Below are 21,605 nucleotides of genomic sequence, written 5' to 3' on the forward strand. Positions count from 1 at the left end.
TATGGATCATGACCAACGTCTCCCTCATCCTCTCGGGCGTGGCCGGGGTGGTGTTCATGCGGCGCACGCTTAAGATCGCGACGTTCACCGAGATATACGTCTGCGCGAGGAAGCTCGTCGAGGATCGTGAGCAGTACAAGGAAGTCGCGGCCTCACTGATGGCCAACGCCCCGCCGTCGATATCGCAAGTCGCTCTGGTGTACTTCGCGGTATACTTCGTCTTTGTCTTCGTGCTCTGGATCTACATGAACCTGTAGGTTTCGACTCGGAACTCTGTTTGTGCCTGTGACCGTGTTCGTTAGTATCGTGCTGCGTTCGACGCCACTGTGTTGGCCCTAGTCCACCAGATTCTATAAATGTGCGTGCGCTTTGTGAATTGGTACACTTGGCGCTCGTGGTTAAGCGTCACTAGTGGCAGCGGCGGCGCTGCGTTAGGCTGTGTTGCACGGTTGTTGTGTGCCCCTATTTCCCACTGCACGAACCATTCCTCCCAACACCACACACCCCCGCAGGCGAATGATTAGACACTGTATAATTCGCCTAATGAACAAGGCCAAGGAAGACTGAAAAACCACATTACCGCTAGTCTGTTAAAACCCCATCATTAAACCTTTGCCTTTCGGCGCTCTCCCCTGTTCAGAGCGTGGAATCCGCTCTTGATGGGGTTCACGGACCTGAATGCTGCTGTTACGGTTGGATTCCTGTGCCTACCTGTTGGCTCCACAGGCCTCGCAGTGCTGCGTGAAGAGCCTGGCGCGGGAGTCGCGTTCCATGGTGGTGTTGGGACTCTTGCACATGGAGCACGTGACGTACTCCGCTGAAACACTTGTCAACACTGAATCTGGTGAACGTACTAATATACTTCCTGAGCAGGCTCTCGATGTTCTTGGGGCCGTACTTGCCCTTCAGGACCAGCTGGCCGTCGCCGGCAATCGAACCCTCGGTACCCAGCTCCGACAGCACGAACTGGTGCACGTGGTCCATGCTACGCCCCATGCTGCAGCCATTGAGTGACTCCAATCGCAAACGTACACGGTGCACAGGTCCTTGAAGTTGATCCATGCCACCTTCTTTGAGCCGACACGGACCACCTGCGGCGGTCTGATGGTGTAGCGCTTGCTTCCAGCGAGGTCGGGGTTGTGAGCATTGATGAGCGTTTGGATACGCGCCAGCAGCTGTCAAACATGTGGGCACCCGATGGTCTGCGTTACCTCCTCGTACGGGTAGATGTGCCCCCTGACAAAAACCTTGCCGGTGCCGTCGATGAACTCGGCCTTCGCCGCCTCTGCCGCAAAGTCACTTAGATGCAATTAAACACCTACCGCTGGCTGCCGGGGTCTTCTTCTTCTTCTTTTCACCGAAGTCGTACTTCGGAGGCTCCGTAGCCGCAGGGCGCACGGTACCGTTTTGGACCGTCACATTGGCCCCCGAGCTGCCCACCCCTTCGGAAATTCCGCCGCTAGACGTGGCTGCCTCGGCAGGGCCGTGAGCCGCAGACGGGGAGAAGGATTCCGATAGGCCGTCCTGCGCCGCGTCAACCGGTTCGCGCGAAAGGCGGAACATACCTCGCGTTTTAGAGACATGTTGTCGTCCATTCTGAAGTGCTAATTGTGTCGGCCGAAACGGCGCCAGCGGAGCCCCCTGCAGCGCGGCAGGTGGGGACGTGTGCGAGCGCGCCCGCGCGGAATCCCGGCGGCGGAATCATGGCAGCGTATTACAATAAACATGTGAACCGAGTGTTCGCTTACACAAGCTCGTGTGAATCAGGTTAACCTTGCCGCGAGCGATGCTCCTGCGATACTATATGCTCAGGTTGCTGATATCCACAGTGTCCAGCTCGTCCTCGCCGCGGCGGTACTGCTCGCCGTTGGGCAGCACGTTGCCGGTGGTGATCGCCGCCTCGTTCGCGCGGATGATGGCGTCGATGTCTTCCTCGTCCTCGTAGTCGAGGTCGGCAGCGGCGCTGTCGTCGTCCATGAACAGGCTCGGGTTGAACGTAAACAGGTCCTTCCCGGTGAGGTGCACCTGGCCGCCCTTCTGCATGGTCTCGTTGAGCTCGTCTAGGCGGCCCTGCTCGCGGCTCGCGCGCCACCTGGCCAGCGACTCCGCGGTCACCATCTCGCCGCCGGGAGGAAGCTCAGCACGCTGCACGGACGTTACGTGTGGCGCCCACGACAGTACCTGGCGTTCGATGCGCTCCTCGAGAGTCTCGTCTTCGTCCTCCACCTCCTTCGGCACGTCACTCTTTAGCACGAAACCTGCGGCCCATGAGTCGTCATGCTGCGGCACTCACCGGGAGGCAGGCAGTGGCGATACTTGCACTTGTCGCCGCCGTTCGGGCACGTCCAGAACCACCCGTACTTCTTGGTCTCCACGGCCGTCAGGAAGTGCTTGCAGATGATGTCGGTCGTGCACGAGTCGCCGGCGTGCTTCTCGCTGACGACCTTCTCAAGCATGTTGAGATCCCAGGTCGACATGTCGTCCCCTGACGCGAGTGAAATGCAACCACAATCAACACACCATCTTCCGATTTCTGCAGACGAGGATCGCTGTAAAGGTCGATCTTCTGGTCGTCACGGCTCTGCTTCGGGTCGTACAGCGGCTTGTTGCCGTCGACGACGACATGCTTGATGTTTTCAGTGCCTGCGCTCGGTGAAAACGCACAATCGCCGTCTCACCCTTGAACAGCGACGCCAATAGGGTTTGCTGCTGAGAGAGCTTCTGCTTCTCGGCCTTGGCCTTGTTCTGCTCGGTGAGCAGCTTGTCGTTGCTCGTCTGTTTCCCGGTGACCTGCTGCTGGACACTCTTGATGAATCTGGGGAGTTTTTATAACAGCGAACGCAGCAACCAACTTTTGTACCGATTTTGACTTGTTCTTGTTCTTCAAACCGAACGTTTTGTCTTCCGCGATCTTCTGCTTTTGCTTCTCAAGGGCCTTCTGCTGCGCCCGGTCCTGCTTAGAACCTGCCCCCGCCATGCTGACGATTCGTTTTCCGACGACACCATCACAAACTGGACACGGCACCGGCGGACTGGGTCGCGAAGGCGACGGCGAATGGGGAGCGACCCACCGCGTAATGTTACGCACACTTAGGTTATAGATAACGGCTCTGTGGCACTAGAGCCGCAATTTACATTTGTGTAGAAATGTAGTGCCGCCAGTTCCAGTTGTTATGCGCACGGCAGAATACACGGCGGCTTGTCCGATCACGCCTCTGAGCTACGTTCAGTGTTGACGTGTTAACTGCTATAATTGATACCCACAGATACGCATCGATATTAATAACACAGAAGTGCTGTTAAATATAGAAAGTTGGCGTCAGTAACGTGGAAATCGTTGCGGTGTGCCCTCTGCCATGATATCATGGATTACCTTTGACGGCAGCGTAAAATCCACCAATTACGCATCTAACCACACGAATACGCACTGCACAAGTAGATTAAGCGCGTATACTGCAGCATGAACTGCACTTGACCCGTAGAACAGGTTTTAGACACGGGTTGAGCGCTGGATGGCTTATGTACATGGGAGATAAATCGCGTTATCACGTCAACATGCGATGTGTAGTTGAAACAGCTATTACCGTCCATGCAATAGCATGTTAGTGTTCGTGGTATGACCGTAATATAATGCACCAGATATTTATTTCAGAGCAATGTCCAACAACAAGTGCTACCACTGGCAAGCATCCTGCTGTCAGATACACTTCTGGTCATCCGAAGTGGCGAGTGTGACAGTATTGCCACTTGCAAGCTTCCTGCTGTCAGATACACTTCTGGTCATCCGAAGTGGCGAGTGTGACAGTATTGCCACTTGCAAGCTTCCTGCTGTCAGATACACTTCTGGTCATCCGAAGTGGCGAGTGTGACAGTATTGCCACTTGCAAGCTTCCTGCTGTCAGATACACTTCCGGTCATCCGACGCGACGGGTGTGAGAGTAGCGTCTGTGCCCGGCTTCCTGCTTCGCGACTGCTCATACGTCTCGAGCCTGAACTGCGGGTTCTTCATCATGCGATAGATCAGGTTAATGTTGCGGATGTCCTCGTCGTTCTTCACTATCACCCAGCAGGAGGTGTCGTCGATCACGCTGACGGACACCCACAGGGGCGACCACACCTTCATGATGTCCCACTTCTTCCACGAGTTGGGGTACCCCGTCATCAGAAAGTACCGGTCCATGTTACCCTCGCGGTTGGTGGCCAGGTTTATTGCATTTGGCTGCGATTTCACCAGGCGGATGCAGTTGGTGGACGGCCCGATGTGCTCAAGCAGCGCAAGGGCGTTGAGGGACCCGTCAGGCGACGACGCACATAGCTTATCCCAATTCGCGTGCTTGGACCGGAGGATGCGGCCGCTCTGCAACACGAACAGCACGCAGGTCATGAAGCTGTCGTATCCAGCGTCGTGTGACTGCATGACCGTGGCGCTTCCGTCGGCGGTCTTGAAGGAGTCGGCCGATATCTCCGCCGGCGTGCCGGTTTTCGCCAACAGCGGAAGCACCGCCGGCGGCAGCACCCACGAAGTGCCGGGAAGCGGATGGACGGAGATGGTGGTTCCGCCTGGTGCAGTGGGCTCAGTCGCGCACATGTGGTCGAACAGGCCCTTCAGGGTGGACGACTGTTGCGTCGATGCCACGGCGTCGTGGAACTCGGCGATGTATTTTGTGTCCAGCGTGTTTCGGAACTTATCAGTCCAGAGCTTGCGGAACTCCTCCACGGACTCCGGCAGCTCGCCGTAGAAGGTCTGGTAGATGTGCAGCATGTCGTAGAAACAGTTGTGACCCACAAGGATTTTCCCGTGCTGCGATATTTCGTCGAATAGCGCCCTCACACCGATTTCCTCGTCGATGCGTGCCAGTTCAGCCTGCAGCGTCAGCTTTTGCTGCTTGTACAACTCGACCTGCGACTTGTAGATGCAGATCACCTTCTCGTCGCCCCGACGGGCTGAATGGCTGTAGACCTCAGGGAACTGCTGGCCGATGATTGTGTGCATGAGCAGGCGTTGGAACGCGCTGTCTAGTTCGATTTCCAGGGGGTTGTTATCCCCGCTGCGAATCCAATCCTTAATGCGACCGATGACGTCCTCGGCTACCGACCGGTCCTCCGCCGTCAGGGAGGATAGGTCGAATTCCACGGCTGCCGCTGGCGTACCAGGAGGTGCGCTGTTCACCAGCTGGTCGAGCTCTTTAATGCGCAGCTCGATACTGGCCTTCCGATCGCGCTCCTCGGCCGGCGTGAGGTGCTCCACGCCGTGGCGGATCCAGCTGTTGAAGTCGAAGTTGTTGTCCTTGAGGAACTGCAGCGTGCTCGTGCTCACCTGGAAAAACTTGTTCGACGACGGTATTGTGTACACGGAGGTAGGGGTGATCTTCCACACCCCCTTGCCCAGATACTTGGCTGCAGTCAGACCTATTTGGCAGGGCACGAACTGCTTGGCGCCAGAGGCATGCGCTTCATAGCACTTCTCCAATCCCACGAAACGATCATCCTTGAGGTGCAAACCCGTGTATTCCACGTCAACAGCCACGAAATCGCACGTTCGGAGAGCAGAGCGTGCCTCCTGCACGTGGTCCTTCCACGTCAACCTGGAGGTTGCCGCGCTGGAGAAAGATCGTTTCACTCCATGGGCACTATTCCTGCGATATGGTACTGCTGAATGCCCATGCCTCCGCTGCAACAGCATGCCAGTGATAGCGTTTGACGATGCATTGGCATCGTTGAGGACGCTGTAACAGCGCTCCTGCCGGCGGCACCTCGCATTTAAGGCAGCATACGACCAGGAATCCCAACAATAGACATGCCTTATCGTATTCAGAGCGCGAATCGCATCCAATTCTACGCAGCAGCTACCAGTGGCGCCCGTCGCCAGGAGCTTCGCCGAAGCATACATCTCACAGCGCGCAACCACTTGACTTCTGCCTTTACATAACAACCTGATGAGTAATTATCCTTACTTCCACTACGAGAGCATTTTACTGCATTATACAAGAGTGCGAGATACTGAATCGCAGCCTTTATCGTGAATCGCAGGCGACTACACCCTGCTGGTGCCGCAGCGTATCAGGAAGGATATAGCCCGCTGCTGCTACACACTGGAGTTATACACCTTCAAATATGTACATTATGGTCATTGTCAACGCACACTAAGTTGGCAGTCAGAATGTGACGTCCACCTTCTCAGTGTGTCTACAGGCCGATACGTCGTAAGGTGATATCGTATCGAGATGTTCCACGACATTCTGATGGCCTTGGCCGGTCACCCCGGCGAGCTAATAGTAGCGAAACCCGGAGAAGGCGGTGGATTCGCCGTTGCCGACGGGTGTCAAGGGATATTGCACGCCGAACGCAGTGTCGTCAACTCGATCGTGGCAATCGGTTACAAATACCGCTGCCTGGAAGATTTTGTGAGATCCGTGAAGGATGCAGAGCACAACTACACGCTCTCCTTACTTTTGGGGGACGATGTGGCATATCGCAATAGGCGCAGTGGCGTCAAAGTCCGTGGCCAGGCACGCGGCGACGCCCAGACGAAGGAATCAGATTGCGTGCCGGAATACCGTGGCAACTATTTGGGCGCCATGTGCGCCGGTATCGAGGAGTACCTGCAAGAGTATAGATCGCACCTGGTCACCGTCGAAAAAACAGTCCTGGCTGACCCGTGCCTACCGCTCAGTACGCTGTCGTTGCTCATGGCCGAGCAGAAGCAGATAATTGAAGCACTGGCGAGCATTGTGCGAACATATCGTGACATGGTTCAGCGTAAGGTAGACGAGCGCAAACCGGGAGTTTTGCGCGTCGACGAGATGCTGTGCATGCTGCAGTCCACGGCAGGCGGAGCCACCGTGCGCAAAGTGCGGCAGTCGCTCTACAACCGGTGCCTCAACCTTTTCAAAAAGCAGCTGAGGAAATGGATCTGCAATGGCCAGCTTTCGAATCACCACGACGAGTTTTTGGTGTGCCGCCGAAGAACCACTCCTGACACCGGTGCTTCTGGTGGACACGCACCGCATGGGGATATCAGCAGTAGCTTCGGTTATGAGCACCTACGTCAGAATGTGAGTGATAAGGCTGCTGAATTCGAGTGGACATTCGTGTTCTACCTGAGTACAGGGGAGCCCAAGTGGCCGGTATGCTCATATCAGACGTGGCAATCAATCCTCTTTTTGGGTAAAGCCGTGCGCATGCTCATTCGTCGGTACGGCAACGAAAGTCAGTTGGAGGCGCAGTGCCGACATGTTTTCGACGATTGGGAGAGCAACTGTGATTCCGCGGCGGCATTCGAAGAGGCCATCGAAAAATATCGCATTTGGGTTGCCAGGGCATTCTGGATTTACGTGAACGAAACTGTTGACGTATCTGCCTTAATTGATACCTTCAGGCACGTATACTTCCTGGGCCACCACGACCTCTACGACGACCTCATGGAGAGATCGTGGTTCACCATGCAAACGCCGCGTAACTTGGCGTCCTGCACCGACCTCAAGCAGAAGGTGCGCAGCATGATGTCATACAAATTGGACAGCGCTCCTTCCAGTCGCGCAGACCCGCCTGCTGCAGATTGTATGGACACCGATCCAGCTGAGATGAACGGCGGTCACAACGACAAAAATGAGGATGCATTCGCTATCACGCAAGGCGGCAGTGTCGCACGCAGCCGTGCAGGCAAACCGATGTTCGATTTCCGACAGCGCACATATCACTTCAACATGAGCCGTCGGCGGTTCGTCCTCTGCAGAGACACTGCGTAAGTTGATGCTGCGTGATGCCGCCCAGCTATTACACTGCAGGTGGATCGACAATGAACTTGTGCTGAACGTCAGCGAAAAACGGCTGGAGGAGCCCATCTCGGGATCGGTGGAGGCCTCAGCTGTCTGGTTCGAGAACCGCGTGCACGTGGCCAACGGGTTCGAGTGCGGGTTGCGGCTGGAGCTGAGCCAGCTGGAGGCTGCCTACATGTATACCGAGGAGAAAATGCGCGGCAAGACTTTGGGCAGGTTCTGCAGGTTCGCCGTGGTGGTGCAGTGCACGGTGGACCCCGTGCGGCTGAGTTCCACTGCACTTGATCAGGGGCTGCCCGCCGTTTTGCGAGACTACTTCGCCGTGGAGTTCGTGGTGGATTATGACAACGTTGCGAGTGACGACGAGTCGATCCTGGTCAAGGGTGCAGTGAAGCTCGTCGGCGACTGCGTGTCGGCGTTCGTCGGCGGGGCCAAAATGGCCGAGGCGCAGCGCGGGATGCTGTGCATCAACGAGGGCCAACACAGGTTCAACCTCACTGACGGAAGCAGGCTCGATTTCCAGTTCATAGTTAGGCTCAAAATGACTCGCAAACGTCTCTACGCGGAACTTCAGCACCCGGCCTCGGGTGACAGCCTGATCTTGGAGACCGACGTGCTGGACACGTCCCACCTGCTGCCGCACGAATTCGGCGACGCGTACCTTGGGCTGATGTCCTACAACGGTGATGGGAGTGCAGGTGGCGCAACAACGAGTGTGTTGAAACGGAACTGCGCGATTCGGGTGTCAGATTGGGACTACCTGGGGTGCATGGCAGCGTACGACATAGCGCCCCTGGGGGAGATTGACGGCCCGCCGACCCACGAGGATTTTCACAAGGAGCTGCCCGGGCTGCGCATGCTGGAGTTCGAAAGCGGGATCAACGACTGGATCCACGCCACCATGGCCTACTGCTGCGCATGGCCCGTCACCATACTGCTGGACCTGCCGACAATGCTCTGCTACAACAGCGTATTCCAGTTTATATTACTTATTCGGTATGTTTCGCCCAATGTGAAAATATGTTTCGCAGTCGCTGCGTCTACGGCCTCGAGAGCCTGTGCCACCTCCACCCACTGATGAGGCGGTTCGGGGTAAATGGGAAGGCCTCCAAGCTGCCCTCCGTTTGTTGCAGAGTGACGTGTATGCGATGGCGTATGTATGCGTTCATGGTTGCCCTGCAGTCCTACATACAACAGTGCGTGGTGGAGGGGTCTTGCAGGCAAATGCGCGCCGTCCTGGGGCACACCGGCACGTTCCACGAGATAAAGGCGGCACATGATCAGTACCTTTCGCACGTCGCTCTAAACTGCTTCCTCGACCAGCGTCACGTGTTGGAGCCGCTGCTGCAGTGCGCAGACGCCTCCCTGAAGTTCGCCACCCTGTGCTATTGCGCATTCAACGGCAGCAGCGATGTGGACTACGGGGTCGTGGTTCCAAAACTCGGCGAATTCAGTGCCACTTTTGAGCACAACATGACACGCGTGTACGAGAGGCTCCTGTTGCTGTCGAACGATGCCAAGTACAGCGCCCTTGGCACGTTCGTAGAGATGTGCAGTTTCGCACGCCACCGGTGACTACCATTCGCACTGCGTTGTCATCAGCCTTGACTTACTAACTAACTTGATTGGCGCATGGGCCACAATCTACATTGTGCTGTGGTTGGCATGTCATTTGCCAAGCAACATAAACCTGGTAATAAAAATCCTCCTTGGCGCGTAACACTGCGCGCAAGATAAACCCATCTCAAATCCAATCGTGATGCAACTCGACTCGAGCGCTTTTGCTGCCTCGTCAGGCACTGAGCGGGACAGAAGCCCCCGGCAACAGCTTGATGCTGACGGGCAGAATGTCCTCCTCGGCCACGGAATCGGGGTTGGCATTGTCACAAGACTTGCCCGATGCCTCCATCGACGAAGAGCTGGTCCCTTCAGTGTGTGAGGCAATCGCGCCCGAGCGCCTGCGGATGCTCTCGCGCCTCATCAACCACAGCAGCGGGGCGATCATCGCCGTCCTGATGACGATGAAGGCCGTCTGCCACCCGTTCATGCCGCCGTACGTCGCGATCAGGTAGTTTATCAGCGGGTTAATGGCCAGCGTAACCCCGGCGACCGTCGTGAGGTAGCCCTTCATGCTGCCGGAGTACTTGATGTCCACGATGTGCTCGAGGCAGATGAAGAAGAACGTGATGAACCCGCTGAAGGTCACCGAGATGCAAATGCTCGCGAAGATGCTGGTGACGGTCTCGCTGCTGAGCAGGAACGCGTGCATCGCCATGGAGACGACGTTGAGGCCCAGCATCACCACGACCACACCGTACCTGTTGATCACCCACATGAACATGAGCGAGAAGAGAAACGAGAGCGGCAGCATGACGCCGTTGAAGTTCTCAGCGACCGGGTTGTTGATGTAGATCTGCGTGAACGACTCCTGGGCGAAGGTCAGGGAGACGCAGTTCAGCACGAAGACCACGCTGAGCACCAGGATCTCGGGATGCACGATGTAGCGCAGGAAGGTCTTGAAGTTCCACGCCGAGTCGTCCGGCGTCTCCTCCTTCACCTCCATCTCCGTGTTCTTGTCCGCCATCGCGGGGGTCATGTTCGACGCGATGTCCCGCGCGACGTTGTTGGGGAAGATCACAATGGAGACGAGCAACCACGGCAGGTGCGTGATGAGCAGCTTCACGTACACGAACGTCGGCAGGTCCGCTCCGGGCATCAGCGACATGATGAGGTTCATGACCGGGACGTAGAAGCAGCCGATCGACAGGCAGGCGGAGATGATGCACATCGCCATGTCCTGGTACGCAGGCCAGTAGCGCGCCGCCGTGTAGACGGGGAACGCCACGGCGTTGACCGTAAGGCCGCACAGCACGCACGCCAGGATCATGAGCGAGTTGTAGTGCGGCATGTACGCCAGCAGCATCCAGGAGGCAACACGCAGCACGATGGCGGTGATGATGCAGATCCTCGGACCCAGGAGATCCATGTAAACTCCAGTCCCGATGCTGGTGACGAACTCCGAGATGCGGAACACGCTGAGCAACCCGCTCAACCTCTTCAGCTGCTCCTCGCACTGCACCGGCCCCTGGGCCTGCTCGCCTTCATCGCTCGGCGGGCAAGAATCCCGGTACACGCCGAAGCGGACGAGCATGGTCGTCGTCGCGCTCCACGAGTCGTAATACGCGCTCACGAAGATCGTGACGGCGGCGTAGAGCGCCAGGCGCACAGACCAACGTATCTTCATCCTTTCCAGAGGGTGGTCGGAGTACTCAACCCTGTGTTTCGAAAAAACGGCAGCTAATCTAGCTAATTAGCAGCCACATGCCTGCGTAAAATTTTTCGGGATGTGCAACGGGAATAAAAATCATGCAGCCGCTTGGCTAGGAACACCCGGGCAGCAACTCGCCGACCCTCCTACAGCGGCACCGTCGCGGTTTCGCCCGACTGCTATAACAAAGAAAAAACTACCGGCCAGTGAATTCCGGATACACGAAGCGCACTGATATTATTAACTGCTCTTGCGCATCGCTGTTTCTGTTGCAGGTGGTGTGTCGCAGACCGCCGCCCTCATGAGGGCCGATGTGTCTAGGCTACGCGTTCCGTGGCGCCTATGCGGCCCACACAAACGATGTATGCGATACATAACGCGTAGCCGCGTAGTCAGCTTACGGAACGATGCCTTCCGCGACGCTTTCCAGTGGTACACTCGCCACAACCTTCGGGCTCACAACGCCTGGGCAACTTTCTTCGCTTTCCGCAGCGTTATCCCACAAGCGCAGCGCGACGAATATGCAGAAGGGCGCCAGGAACACCAGCCGCAACGCTGCCATGATGCTCGTCGTTACAATGATTGCCTTCTGGCTCATCAGTGATTCCACGATCAGCGCCTGCGAGAGCATCCATATCCCGCACATCGTGTTGAGCGCGCCGACGATGGAGCCCATGTAGGTCGCATCGAACACGCTGTCCAGGTAGTTGTAGACCTGGGTGTTGATGATGCTGTACGTGCTCATGATGGCGATGCAGAGGAACACCCCGGCGTAGTAGTTCGAGCTCGTTAGGAGCAGGTGCATCAGTATCCCCACGGAGTTCATGGCGATCAGGATCCAGATGGGGTCGACGTACATGTAGAGCACGGCGAAAACCAGGCATGGCACCGCCGACAGCTGGATCATGTACTCGCTCAGCGTGACCAGCTGCGGGTTATCCTTGTGCATCAGGGTCAGCGTCTGCTGCACGTAGGTGATGCTGCTGAAGTTGAACGCGAAGTACAATAGCGACGCGATCACCTCCTTGCGCGTTAGCGTGTACAGCAGCCCCTTCACGGTCCACTGGGGCGCCGCAGTCGCGTCCGACGGGGTTTTCTCGGCGTGGCACTCGGCAATGTCGATATTCACATCAGCACCCTGGACCAGGTCGTCCAGTATCATATTGATTGACGTGCCGTCCACTGCAGTTGTGGTCTCGGCAATGTCTTTCACCTTCGGCGTTGGCGCATCCGATGTGGGTGCATCCGATGTGGGTGCTTCAGGAGTGGGCACTTCTGCCATTGGCGCATCCGTCGTAGTCACTTCTGTCGTGATTGCTTCCGTCATAGTCACTTCCGTCGTAGTCACTTCTGTCGTGAGTGCATCCGATGTTGGCGCATCCGTCGTAGTCACTTCTGTCGTGAGTGCATCCGATGTTGGCGCATCCGTCGTAGTCACTTCTGTCGTGAGTGCATCCGATGTTGGCGCATCCGTCGTAGTCACTTCTGTCGTGAGTGCATCCGATGTTGGCGCATCCGTCACAGGCGCTTCCGTAGTGGGCGCTTCTGTTGTTGGTAGATCCGATGTGGGTGCATCCGGAGCGAGTGCTTTCGTCGTTGGCGCGTTGACGCTTTCCAGCTTGCCGGGCATGAAGAAGATGCACAGCAGCAGCGACGGTATGATGAACACTATCGTATACTGGTAGTTGAGCTGCTGCGGCGTGAGCAACTCGTACTCCAGCATCATCAGCTTCAGCTTCATCAGCATCGACGCGAAGCCGCCCAACATGCCGATGACGAGCACAGATACATATCGGAAGCGCTCGTTGTACATCCCGATGGTCAACGCGGGGAACACGATGAAGTTGGTGGACAGCCCGGTGATGAAGAACGCGGCAATCAGCCCGCCCTTCGCGCTCACCGCGAAGCCCATCAACGTCCAGCCGATGACGCGCAGCACCACGCCGACCACCGCCGTCAGCCGCGGGCCGACGTGGTCCATGAAAATGCCGATAACGACGCTCAGAAAGCACTCGGCCACCCGACTGATGGGCAGCAGCAAGCTCAGCTTCTGGCGTTGCTCCTCGCAGTACCACGTGTCCTGCACCGCCGACTCGGGCGGCGCTGTCACGCATGCATCGATGTACGCACCCTGCCGGTACAGATACTTCTCAGTGCTGCTCCAGTTGTCGTAGAAGGGGCCCACGAACGTGGCGATGATACTATATATTAATAATCGAGTGACCCAGTGCACCTTCATTGCGGGACAGAAGCGCGGTATAAGCCGAAAAGGGCACTGCGAACACGTCAAATTTGAAAGGGTTCTGCTTGGATGATGTCGCTATTAGCGGCGAGATAGGCGGTGGTAAACGAGCGAGTCGCGGTGCTCAGGCGAGAACAGCTTTACCCAGAATCAGCAGGGATGGATCAGGCAGACGCCAGATACGCACCTCGCCATCCGAGCCGCCAGTCACCACCAATCCTTCGGGCTCCAGAACTCGCAATACGTGAACTTGCTGCACACATTTGGACGGTATGAGGTAATGACGTACCGCGTGGCGATGCGCGTACCAAGAGTACAGCATCACACCCCTGGCGACGCACCAGATGGCGACGACCTCCTGCAAACGGTTAATCGGTATCGGCTGCGACTCACGTCGTAAGCTACCAGCAGCTGCTTGGCTTGCGGCCGGAACGCGAAATCGTAGACCTGGTAGGTCGAAAAGCTGCTGGTGCTGGTGTTCACCGAGAATTGCGCGGAACGGATGGACATCGGAAAAGAGATGGTGGCGGTGTTGGACTGCGTTTCTGACGGTACGGCGGGTGACGGTTCCCTCTGGAAGCCGATCCCGGTCATCTCCCTGGGCACGGGAGGCAACGACGAACCCTTGGGCCTCTTAAGCTCGCGTATCGTGTCCAGCGGCGAACGGGAGTACCTGAAGCACGACACGCAGTTCCCGTGCGCGACGATGACGTTGCTGGACGTGCAGTGGATCTTCCTGATGTTCATCGGCGGCGGCACCTCGCAGCTGTCGACAAACACGGGCAGCTCGTCCATCATGTAATAGGTGTAAATCTTGTTGCTGGACGTTCCTGCGCAGCCAATACGAGACGGCACTCATTTAACTCACCGATTAGCATCGTTCGGGGTGGCGCTACCGCGGAGGCCAGCAGCTTATCCCCGTTCAGGCGCTTGGTCAGCTTCCCGCCACTCACGGTCTTCGGCAGCGTGACGTCGAAGCACCGGATGGTGTCGTCGTAGCCGCTCGTGAAACCCAGGTGCTTCATCATGTCCAAGGACAACACGGGCCCCGAGTGCAGCGCTAGGCTGCTGATGCTGACGAACTCCGTCCACTGGTTCTCCATGCGATATATGCCCACATAACCGTCATCCTTGGCGACGACCAGAGTGGAGGTCTCCGGCATGTACTTGATCGCGCGGACCTTGTGGTGGAACAGCTGTTCCGAAACCTTGGTGACTTCGTCCGTGACGTTGGCACCTGCGCGCCGTTAGCGCTGCACAGCTCAACCCTACCCATTTTGAACACACGCACTGCACCCAGCACGTCCGGCTCAATTAGTGACCACATGCGGCCGATCTTGCTTAACGCCGTCTTCTCCTGCAGCGCGTGAACGCCATGGGTGGAGGAACAAACCTCGTAGGCAACGATCATGATCCCCTCATTTTCCAGGTTGCCCACGTCCGAAACAGCCAGGTGGGAGGCGGGGGTTGAGGTCAGCAGAGTAGCCTGCAATGCGATTGCCGAGAAAAAAATAGTAACGATAACTCACGGAAACGGGTGGCGGGGCGCTCTGCAGGTGACGCAGAAGGTCGCAAAAAATCAACACATCCGTGCAGGACCTGGTGTCTGGACGACGCAATACCTCCTGAAAACGATGTAGCTGAGGTTGACGATGCGTTCTGTACGCATCACAGAGTTCGCATTACCTGTATGAACTTCTCTATTGCCACTTCGGCATTGTACACGTCGCCCATAGGGTCAAGGCTGCCGGAGAGCTGGAGGTCAGGGAGCAGCGGCACATCGGTGAACTCCTGAAAGACAAGGCTTTCCTGCAGCTGCTCGAAGTCGGAGAAGCTCTTCTCGACTGCGGCGCATATTGGCTGCCTGAAGGCGGCGTAACGTACTGTTCCACTCGGCCTGCTTGTACTTCATGTGTAGGTTGTACGTGAAGTGGTAAGCGTTGACGCGCTGCACTGAGCAGCTCAGAGTAGCGACATCCATCGTTACAAGCTTTGTCCGACCAATGTGTAAGCTCTGCGACTCAGCCGGCACGGCGGACGCATATGTGGTTGCCGGCCGCGCTCCTCGGGCAGTGACATCGGCGCGCCAACGCTGGTGAGCCAACACTCCTGGTTCGGCGGAATCTCATTCTATAAATTGAAGCAAGACCTGCAGCATGAGCGGAATGGAAGGATCCAATGAGATGGCAACTAACAGCGACACGGAGGTAAGGAAACCGGCTGGTTACGCCAAGGAGTTGCAGATGTCTGACGGCAGTCAGGATGCCGTATCAGAAACCGAGTCGGGGACTACGAAGGCGCCTCTGGTGTGGACCAAGGACATTCGGCCGCTCAAAGAAGGTTGGTGAACTCTGTAGTTGCTTGATGGGATTGCGAACAAACACGTGGGATCGAAGCAGATACACAAGCAGTGCTTTCGTTGTTCGTTAATTATGGTTGTTTTTTATGTATATCATTGCTTTGGTGAACAATTCGGTTATTGCAGTGAAGTTGTGCCTCTGGCGCTGTTAACGCATACATGGTATTTTCGTTGCTGCGTGGAATGGATGTTTAATGCGCGCAAATGTTGCGATGTTGCTAACCTAAATTTACAGATGAGGTGCTGGAAGTCGCTCCCGGTTGCTACGATATGCTCCACACCATAAACGTGGACTGGCCCTGCCTTTCGTTCGATATCATGGCGGATGAGCTCGGCGCGTGCCGCGTGCAGTTCCCCCACCAATGCTACGTCGTCGCAGGAACGCAGCCGGACGACAGGTCGAAGAAGGAGGCGGCCGTCCACGTAATGAAGTGGTCCAACCTATCCAACAACGAAGGCATGGAACTTTCGGAGGATGAAAGTGACGACGAGGACTCCGCATGCGTGCTAAAGTGCAGCAGCCTGCGCCACCCGGGAATCGTTAATCGCATCAGGTGCTGCCCGCAGTCCAACCGGCTGGTGTGCACCATGGCCGACACGGGCAAAGCGCACATCTGGGACGTCGACGCGCACCGCGCAAGGCTCGACCAGGAGGGATCGGAGCACCACATGGAAAAGGGCAAGCCCGTTTACACCTGCGAGCTGCATGAGGAGGAGGGCTACGCAGTTGGATGGAGCCCCACCACAACCGGCGCTTTGGCCACCGGTGACTGTGCGGGCGCCATCGTTATGTGGAACCCCGTAGACGCCGGTTGGAGCCATCTGCGCTATTTCAACGCGCCCAAGTCCGTGGAAGATATACAGTGGAGCCCTGTGGACGAGCACGTGTTCGCATCGGCGTGCTGTGATGGCTATGTCAGGTATGGGCACACAGCTGCCACACATCTCGTCGCAGGATACACGACGCGCGAGCGCCGAAGGATAATGTGAAGGTCATACGCGTCTGCGACGGCGACATCACGGACGTCAACTCGATAGCGTGGAACCCGAGCCAAACTAACCTCTTGGCAACGGGGGACGAAACGGGAGCGGGGACGGTATTCGACCTGCGCTTCAGCGACGTGCACATGGCTAAGCTCTCGTGGCACAACCAGGCCATCACCAGCATCGCGTGGCACCCAACTGACCCGGCGGTGTGCATCGCCAGCTCCAGGGACGACTCCGTCTCCATCTGGGACCTCTCCGTGGAAAGCGAAACGGCGGCCGAAGCCTCGGACAACGGCCAGAACATACCCCAACAGCTCATGTTTTTGCACATGGGGCAAACGGAAATTACCGAAGTCATGTTCCACCGTCAGATACCCGGAGTTGCGATATCGACGTCGGCGGACGGGTTCAACATCTTCAAGTGCATTAACATCGATTGAGATGCGCCACGTGCACGACCAAACCATTACGCTAATGTTGGGCAGATTAGTGCTACGTGGCGTGCAGCGACATGCGCTCTATAGTTTGTGTACGATAACGGCGCGCGGACGCTGCCCTGGCCGACTCACTGAGCCAGCTTGGACAGAATTGCCTTCGCCTTGCCGACAGTCTCAAGCGCATTTGTGCGCATCGCGGTCAGGGCGCGCCAGTCGCTCAGGATAGCCGCCGAATCCGGCGCTGGGTCGTCGTCCGGCTTGAAGATGAGCGGTATGTCCACCATGTAAGTCTCCAGCCCGGACAGCAGGTCCAACGTCTCCCGGATCTCGCTGCTCGCCAGGTTTTTGAACAGCGCCGTTTTGAACATTAACGCCGGCTGCGCGATCCTTTTGAGGCGCGCTAGAACCGAATCTTCCGCGCCAACAAGGGCGCCAGAGGGGGCTGGGGTGCTGTGCTGCACCTGATTTTCCGCCTCCTGCAGTTTCTGTAAGCGCGACAGGTAGGGCTCCTGCGCAGCCGTGAACAGCCTGTTAAACTCCTCCGGGTCCATCTTGAAGCACGTTGTGGAGCCGATGGACTTGATGTACTCCACGGCGGACACGAGCAGAGTGAAGCCGTATGCCTCTTCGGCAATGTGGCGGCTCGGGTGCCGAAAGTGCTGGATGAACTCGATCGAGGACCACAACTCATGGGGGTTGGCGCGTACTGTGACATAGATCAGCAGCGGTAGAGTCTCATCTGCGGACGCTGGTTTGTTGCTGCGGCATCATGGATGCGTCAAATTCGAAACCCACCTAGAGCCTTCAAGGGCATGCACAACCAGCCTGCAGCAGTTCAAAATCGCAACCATCTTGTCGCGCGGCGCCTTAAAACGCGATATGTGGTTGAGCTGTTCCTGCGCATCCTTCAGAAGATCAACGTCCACCGATGACGACACTTCGAGATGCTTGGGTTCAACCCAGTCCAGGCACCTCATCTTGATCCAGAGCCGTTCGTCCTCTATACGGTCTTTGGGATCCATGCTGTAGCACCTATACATTTATTAGATGGATCCAATAGCAACTCACTGTGGATAGAGCTTCTGCATGGTGAACTTCTCGAAGAATTCGGCCGACATCGCCCTCTCTTCGTCGGGGAGGGAGGCGAAAGGTGCGGTAGCCAGCAGGCGGGGTGTATAGATGTCAATGAAGTTGTGCACCACAGCTGCCGCATCGGCTCGAGACATCTTGCCCGGCAGCATCGCCATCACCCCCTTCACGGCGCGAATGATGTCGACACAGGACGCATGTTTCAAACGATCCAGGAACCGGTTGTAGGGGGTCAAGTTTTTCACAATTGTTTGGGAATCTGGGCCGTGTTTAACCACAAGTCAAATACTTATTTCTTACCGTTGTCGTTTTCCGATATGAGCGAGGGGAGGGGAGACATGCCCTCACACCTCGCAGCAGGGGTGTCCAGGAGCTCGTACTTGGCGGGACTCACGCCCAGCGGGACTGTGGAGAAATCCGAATGCGCGACATCGTTGGCACGGTTGCTAGGGGTGACATCGAGGTGGTCATCGGCGATGTCGCTGGCGCCGCCTGAGAACACCCCGGAGAAGTCGTCCGAGTTGCCGTCATTTGCAATGTCGAAGCTGGGCACTACGTAGCCAACTTTGTCATCCAATGCGATATCCTCCGCCGTGGAATCTCGTGGGCTGATGGTCACGAGCTCTGCGTTGATCTATTGGAAGGTTGCCGCTCAGTCTTACCGGTGGCGGAGTCCTCGTCCATCGAGGTAGGGAATTCCATTGTGACCGCAAACAGCGCCAAATGCTCACTAGTCACAGGCAGATGGCAACCATCGTTATAGGCTATTAGCGTGCGGTGATGGTTCGGATTTGCATAAGTTGGTGACGACTTATGGCTTCACTGCCAACACGGTCGTCAAATCACGGTATGGAAGGCAACTGAAATATTATCTAGATCCACAGAGTTACGCTACTGATTATGCATAGGTGTACAAACGGCAAGTGGGTGTAGGATCAGGGTATGTCGGATCATACGGCCGACTCGGGGTGATACACGGCAATGTGTGTGACCGCGATGAGGAATGTTCAGAATCGGCAATGCGCGTCGACTACGTGAATACCGTTATGTGAATCTAGTATGTGTATTTGTAAAGGTTTGGCGAGCTTGTTTCGGTCCCTAAGGAGGCCGATAGATATCAAACTATGCCGTGTCAACGTTCATAATTCCACAGCCATTGTATATATATCAAACACGCTGAACGTGTCATTACACGTACGCACACACTTGAATATATTGTAATACAAATCAATCCTAATTCAACCAGACCGGGACAGCCTAAAGGTAGCAGGTCCGACAACAGGCCAAAGAGCTAAAATGCCAGGCGACAAACAGCTATCTCTGTCGCTGAGAAACTTTAGTGTGTAAGGCCGGAGAGCTTTTACTGCCGTCTAGCAAAGTGATACTATCGCAACAATTGCCAAACACTAACAACAAACGGTGTGTATGTCTACTCAGAAATGTCGGCTGTCTAAAATGCGTCATAAGGAATGACAGAAACCACACAATAGAGGCTTCAGAATTCCTAGCATTCTATAGAACTGACAGCCGTGGAGCTTAACGAACCCGTTACGCTCGAACGCCCTAGAAGCCCCGCTACACAACCACATGAACTGACGCCCGAGCAGCTAACCCAGTAAACACATATGTGTGTATTTTTTTCATTGTATTGGGAATCATGGGGGCCGTCGATTACGCTAGGAAACTAGCGCGGTCGTTTGTTTTCTACTCTATATGTCTGGTCACATACCTGACGTCCGTTCTCGTCATAACGTTATACGTCGGTTTAGTGTTCCCTGTGTACCTATGGAACAAGCCGGCGGTCGTCAAGGTCACAAACTGGATGTTCTTCACCTGCTTTAATCTAAGTAGGTGCCTTACCGCCACCCGTCATCCTTCGCAGTTGGATTTGTGTTCAACCGCTCATGGAAGTGCGTAATGCTCAACGACCTGCCGGAGGACTATAAGAAGAAGCAGCGCATATACATGTTCAACCACCTCTCGTCCTCTGACCCGTTTTTGGTCACCCACATCGGCATGAAGCTGCCGTTGGTTTGCACGTACAAGGACTCCCTCCACAAGATTCCCACCACACGACTCATGATGGGTCTCAGTGGACAGTTGGCTATTAAGTTCATGTACGACAAGGCGAACGACAGGAAAATACCGGTTCGCGACAGTGTCGGGAAACTGATGAAGGTGCGTTGTGTATATGGATGCAAAGCTCAGATGCGTGCAGGATTGCAAGGATGCCATGGACCAAGGATTCAACTTGTGCGTGTACCCAGAGGGTAAACGCAGCCGGGACGGAGTCTTACAGGAATTCAAGGACGGGTTCTTCAGGTTCGCTGTAGAACACGGCGTGGAGATCCAGCCATGCGGTAATCACGCCATAACAGTGAATACACAGCAACGCAGCGATCAGCAACTCGGCAGCTCTGTGGCCGCTGAAGAGCACCTTCCTGATCGGTTCGGGTTTGGCTTACATTAACATCGGAAAGCCCATCAGCCCTGAGGTAACGCCGGAACTGCATAAGTAGCCTCAATCACGCGCAGGGCAAGACTGTAGAGCAACTCAAGCACGCCACTCGCAAGGCTATATACGACGCGCTCAGGGCGTGTCCGACATTCAACCCTGCGTTGGAGACGGTCCCCGAGCTGGAAGACTGAGAGTGTTCACGACGGCAGCAACGCTGCAAATTCAGAAACATAACACATAATAACTAACGTGAAATATATAGTTAGGGTGTGCCACGTTGCAAAAATGGCTTTGACATAGGTAGTGACGCGGGGCTTCTCACCTCCGTCGCTGCACTACGCCATCCGAGTTTTGAATTGCACATATTTACGCGCCCATTTTATTTTCAGGTCTGTGTGTATTTAGGTCGGAGTAAATGTGGTACGGAGGCCATTTTGATGGTCAGTGAGCGCCCAAAGGGGTGTCCAACCTGGAATACCGTTTCTTCGCTGGCTGTAGCCGCGGCGGTTTTACACGCGAACGCGTATATATCGGATAAATAAATCGTCACGATGGTATGGAGCAACTGGTGGCCTCATGACCCCGTGCCGGAGAGCAAAGCAACCGACCCTTATATCGTCAAAGTGAAGCCGTCCCAGGTGAGGAACTGGCTCTGTCGCTGCAAAGCTTGTTCAGGTGTACTGGTGGTGCTCCTGTGGACGTTCGCAAAGGCAGCCGTGGTGCGATGGATCTCACAAAGGCACACGTAGGTTGTCATCACAGGCCTCTTATGTAGCGCAGAGTTCAAGCCGGTGATGTACGTACCGCGCCACAACGCCACCAGACTCATGTGCGGATGCAAGTACTCCTATAGGAAGCCCTTCTGCGACGGCAGCCACATGTGGGTAAAGGCACACAGGAACGTTCCGAAGGCAGCCGTTGCGGCATTTGGCTTCTTCTTCTCCGTGGGTGTCTTCACCTCGTGGATCTGCCACCCATAAATTTGCG

At 56.0% G+C, this 21,605-nt stretch overlaps 12 protein-coding genes across 12 annotated transcripts; 4 read left to right on the top strand and 8 right to left on the bottom strand.

The window, feature by feature from the left end:
• Positions 1–604: 604 nt before the first annotated feature.
• BBBOND_0103170 (eukaryotic translation initiation factor 2, beta, putative) lies at positions 605–1,595 on the bottom strand (the record flags this gene model as incomplete). Its single annotated transcript, XM_012910729.1, is given in 7 exon segments — positions 605–701; positions 712–817; positions 855–997; positions 1,033–1,175; positions 1,212–1,285; positions 1,323–1,524; positions 1,566–1,595. The coding sequence occupies 7 exon segments, from the start codon at positions 1,593–1,595 to the stop codon at positions 605–607; spliced, it is 795 nt and encodes a 264-aa protein (XP_012766183.1).
• A 205-nt stretch (positions 1,596–1,800) lies between these two features.
• Positions 1,801–2,977, bottom strand: BBBOND_0103180 (hypothetical protein, conserved; the record flags this gene model as incomplete). The annotated part of the gene is made up of 5 exons (XM_012910730.1): positions 1,801–2,258; positions 2,294–2,485; positions 2,521–2,643; positions 2,679–2,815; positions 2,853–2,977. 5 exons carry the CDS (start codon positions 2,975–2,977, stop codon positions 1,801–1,803), a joined length of 1,035 nt encoding a protein of 344 aa, XP_012766184.1.
• Positions 2,978–3,898: 921 nt separating this feature from the next.
• BBBOND_0103190 (CAF1 family ribonuclease containing protein, putative) lies at positions 3,899–5,890 on the bottom strand (the record flags this gene model as incomplete). Its single annotated transcript, XM_012910731.1, has 1 exon — positions 3,899–5,890. The coding sequence occupies one exon, from the start codon at positions 5,888–5,890 to the stop codon at positions 3,899–3,901; it is 1,992 nt and encodes a 663-aa protein (XP_012766185.1).
• Positions 5,891–6,224: 334 nt separating this feature from the next.
• BBBOND_0103200 (hypothetical protein, conserved) lies at positions 6,225–9,353 on the top strand (the record flags this gene model as incomplete). The annotated part of the gene is made up of 4 exons (XM_012910732.1): positions 6,225–7,720; positions 7,788–8,774; positions 8,810–8,900; positions 8,961–9,353. 4 exons carry the CDS (start codon positions 6,225–6,227, stop codon positions 9,351–9,353), a joined length of 2,967 nt encoding a protein of 988 aa, XP_012766186.1.
• Positions 9,354–9,570: 217 nt separating this feature from the next.
• BBBOND_0103210 (hypothetical protein, conserved) lies at positions 9,571–11,022 on the bottom strand (the record flags this gene model as incomplete). The annotated part of the gene is made up of 1 exon (XM_012910733.1): positions 9,571–11,022. The coding sequence occupies one exon, from the start codon at positions 11,020–11,022 to the stop codon at positions 9,571–9,573; it is 1,452 nt and encodes a 483-aa protein (XP_012766187.1).
• A 421-nt stretch (positions 11,023–11,443) lies between these two features.
• Positions 11,444–13,285, bottom strand: BBBOND_0103220 (hypothetical protein, conserved; the record flags this gene model as incomplete). The annotated part of the gene is made up of 1 exon (XM_012910734.1): positions 11,444–13,285. The coding sequence occupies one exon, from the start codon at positions 13,283–13,285 to the stop codon at positions 11,444–11,446; it is 1,842 nt and encodes a 613-aa protein (XP_012766188.1).
• A 127-nt stretch (positions 13,286–13,412) lies between these two features.
• Positions 13,413–15,269, bottom strand: BBBOND_0103230 (hypothetical protein, conserved; the record flags this gene model as incomplete). The annotated part of the gene is made up of 9 exons (XM_012910735.1): positions 13,413–13,541; positions 13,578–13,646; positions 13,682–14,118; positions 14,157–14,525; positions 14,561–14,645; positions 14,682–14,774; positions 14,818–14,913; positions 14,975–15,132; positions 15,173–15,269. 9 exons carry the CDS (start codon positions 15,267–15,269, stop codon positions 13,413–13,415), a joined length of 1,533 nt encoding a protein of 510 aa, XP_012766189.1.
• Positions 15,270–15,453: 184 nt separating this feature from the next.
• BBBOND_0103240 (WD domain, G-beta repeat containing protein, putative) lies at positions 15,454–17,074 on the top strand (the record flags this gene model as incomplete). The annotated part of the gene is made up of 3 exons (XM_012910736.1): positions 15,454–15,628; positions 15,883–16,567; positions 16,603–17,074. The coding sequence occupies 3 exons, from the start codon at positions 15,454–15,456 to the stop codon at positions 17,072–17,074; spliced, it is 1,332 nt and encodes a 443-aa protein (XP_012766190.1).
• A 125-nt stretch (positions 17,075–17,199) lies between these two features.
• On the bottom strand, positions 17,200–18,862 carry BBBOND_0103250 (vacuolar sorting protein 9 (VPS9) domain containing protein, putative; the record flags this gene model as incomplete). The annotated part of the gene is made up of 5 exons (XM_012910737.1): positions 17,200–17,830; positions 17,867–18,103; positions 18,140–18,419; positions 18,461–18,784; positions 18,823–18,862. 5 exons carry the CDS (start codon positions 18,860–18,862, stop codon positions 17,200–17,202), a joined length of 1,512 nt encoding a protein of 503 aa, XP_012766191.1.
• Positions 18,863–19,817: 955 nt separating this feature from the next.
• BBBOND_0103260 (acyltransferase family protein, putative) lies at positions 19,818–20,809 on the top strand (the record flags this gene model as incomplete). The annotated part of the gene is made up of 5 exons (XM_012910738.1): positions 19,818–20,007; positions 20,043–20,338; positions 20,379–20,520; positions 20,558–20,655; positions 20,696–20,809. The coding sequence occupies 5 exons, from the start codon at positions 19,818–19,820 to the stop codon at positions 20,807–20,809; spliced, it is 840 nt and encodes a 279-aa protein (XP_012766192.1).
• Positions 20,810–21,169: 360 nt separating this feature from the next.
• Positions 21,170–21,598, top strand: BBBOND_0103265 (hypothetical protein, conserved; the record flags this gene model as incomplete). Its single annotated transcript, XM_012910739.1, has 3 exons — positions 21,170–21,256; positions 21,294–21,363; positions 21,399–21,598. The coding sequence occupies 3 exons, from the start codon at positions 21,170–21,172 to the stop codon at positions 21,596–21,598; spliced, it is 357 nt and encodes a 118-aa protein (XP_012766193.1).
• On the bottom strand, positions 21,229–21,447 carry BBBOND_0103270 (hypothetical protein; the record flags this gene model as incomplete). Its single annotated transcript, XM_012910740.1, has 1 exon — positions 21,229–21,447. One exon carries the CDS (start codon positions 21,445–21,447, stop codon positions 21,229–21,231), a length of 219 nt encoding a protein of 72 aa, XP_012766194.1.
• Positions 21,599–21,605: the final 7 nt, after the last annotated feature.

Source organism: Babesia bigemina, assembly GCF_000981445.1.
Source record: "Babesia bigemina genome assembly Bbig001, chromosome : I".
NCBI lineage: Eukaryota > Apicomplexa > Aconoidasida > Piroplasmida > Babesiidae > Babesia > Babesia bigemina.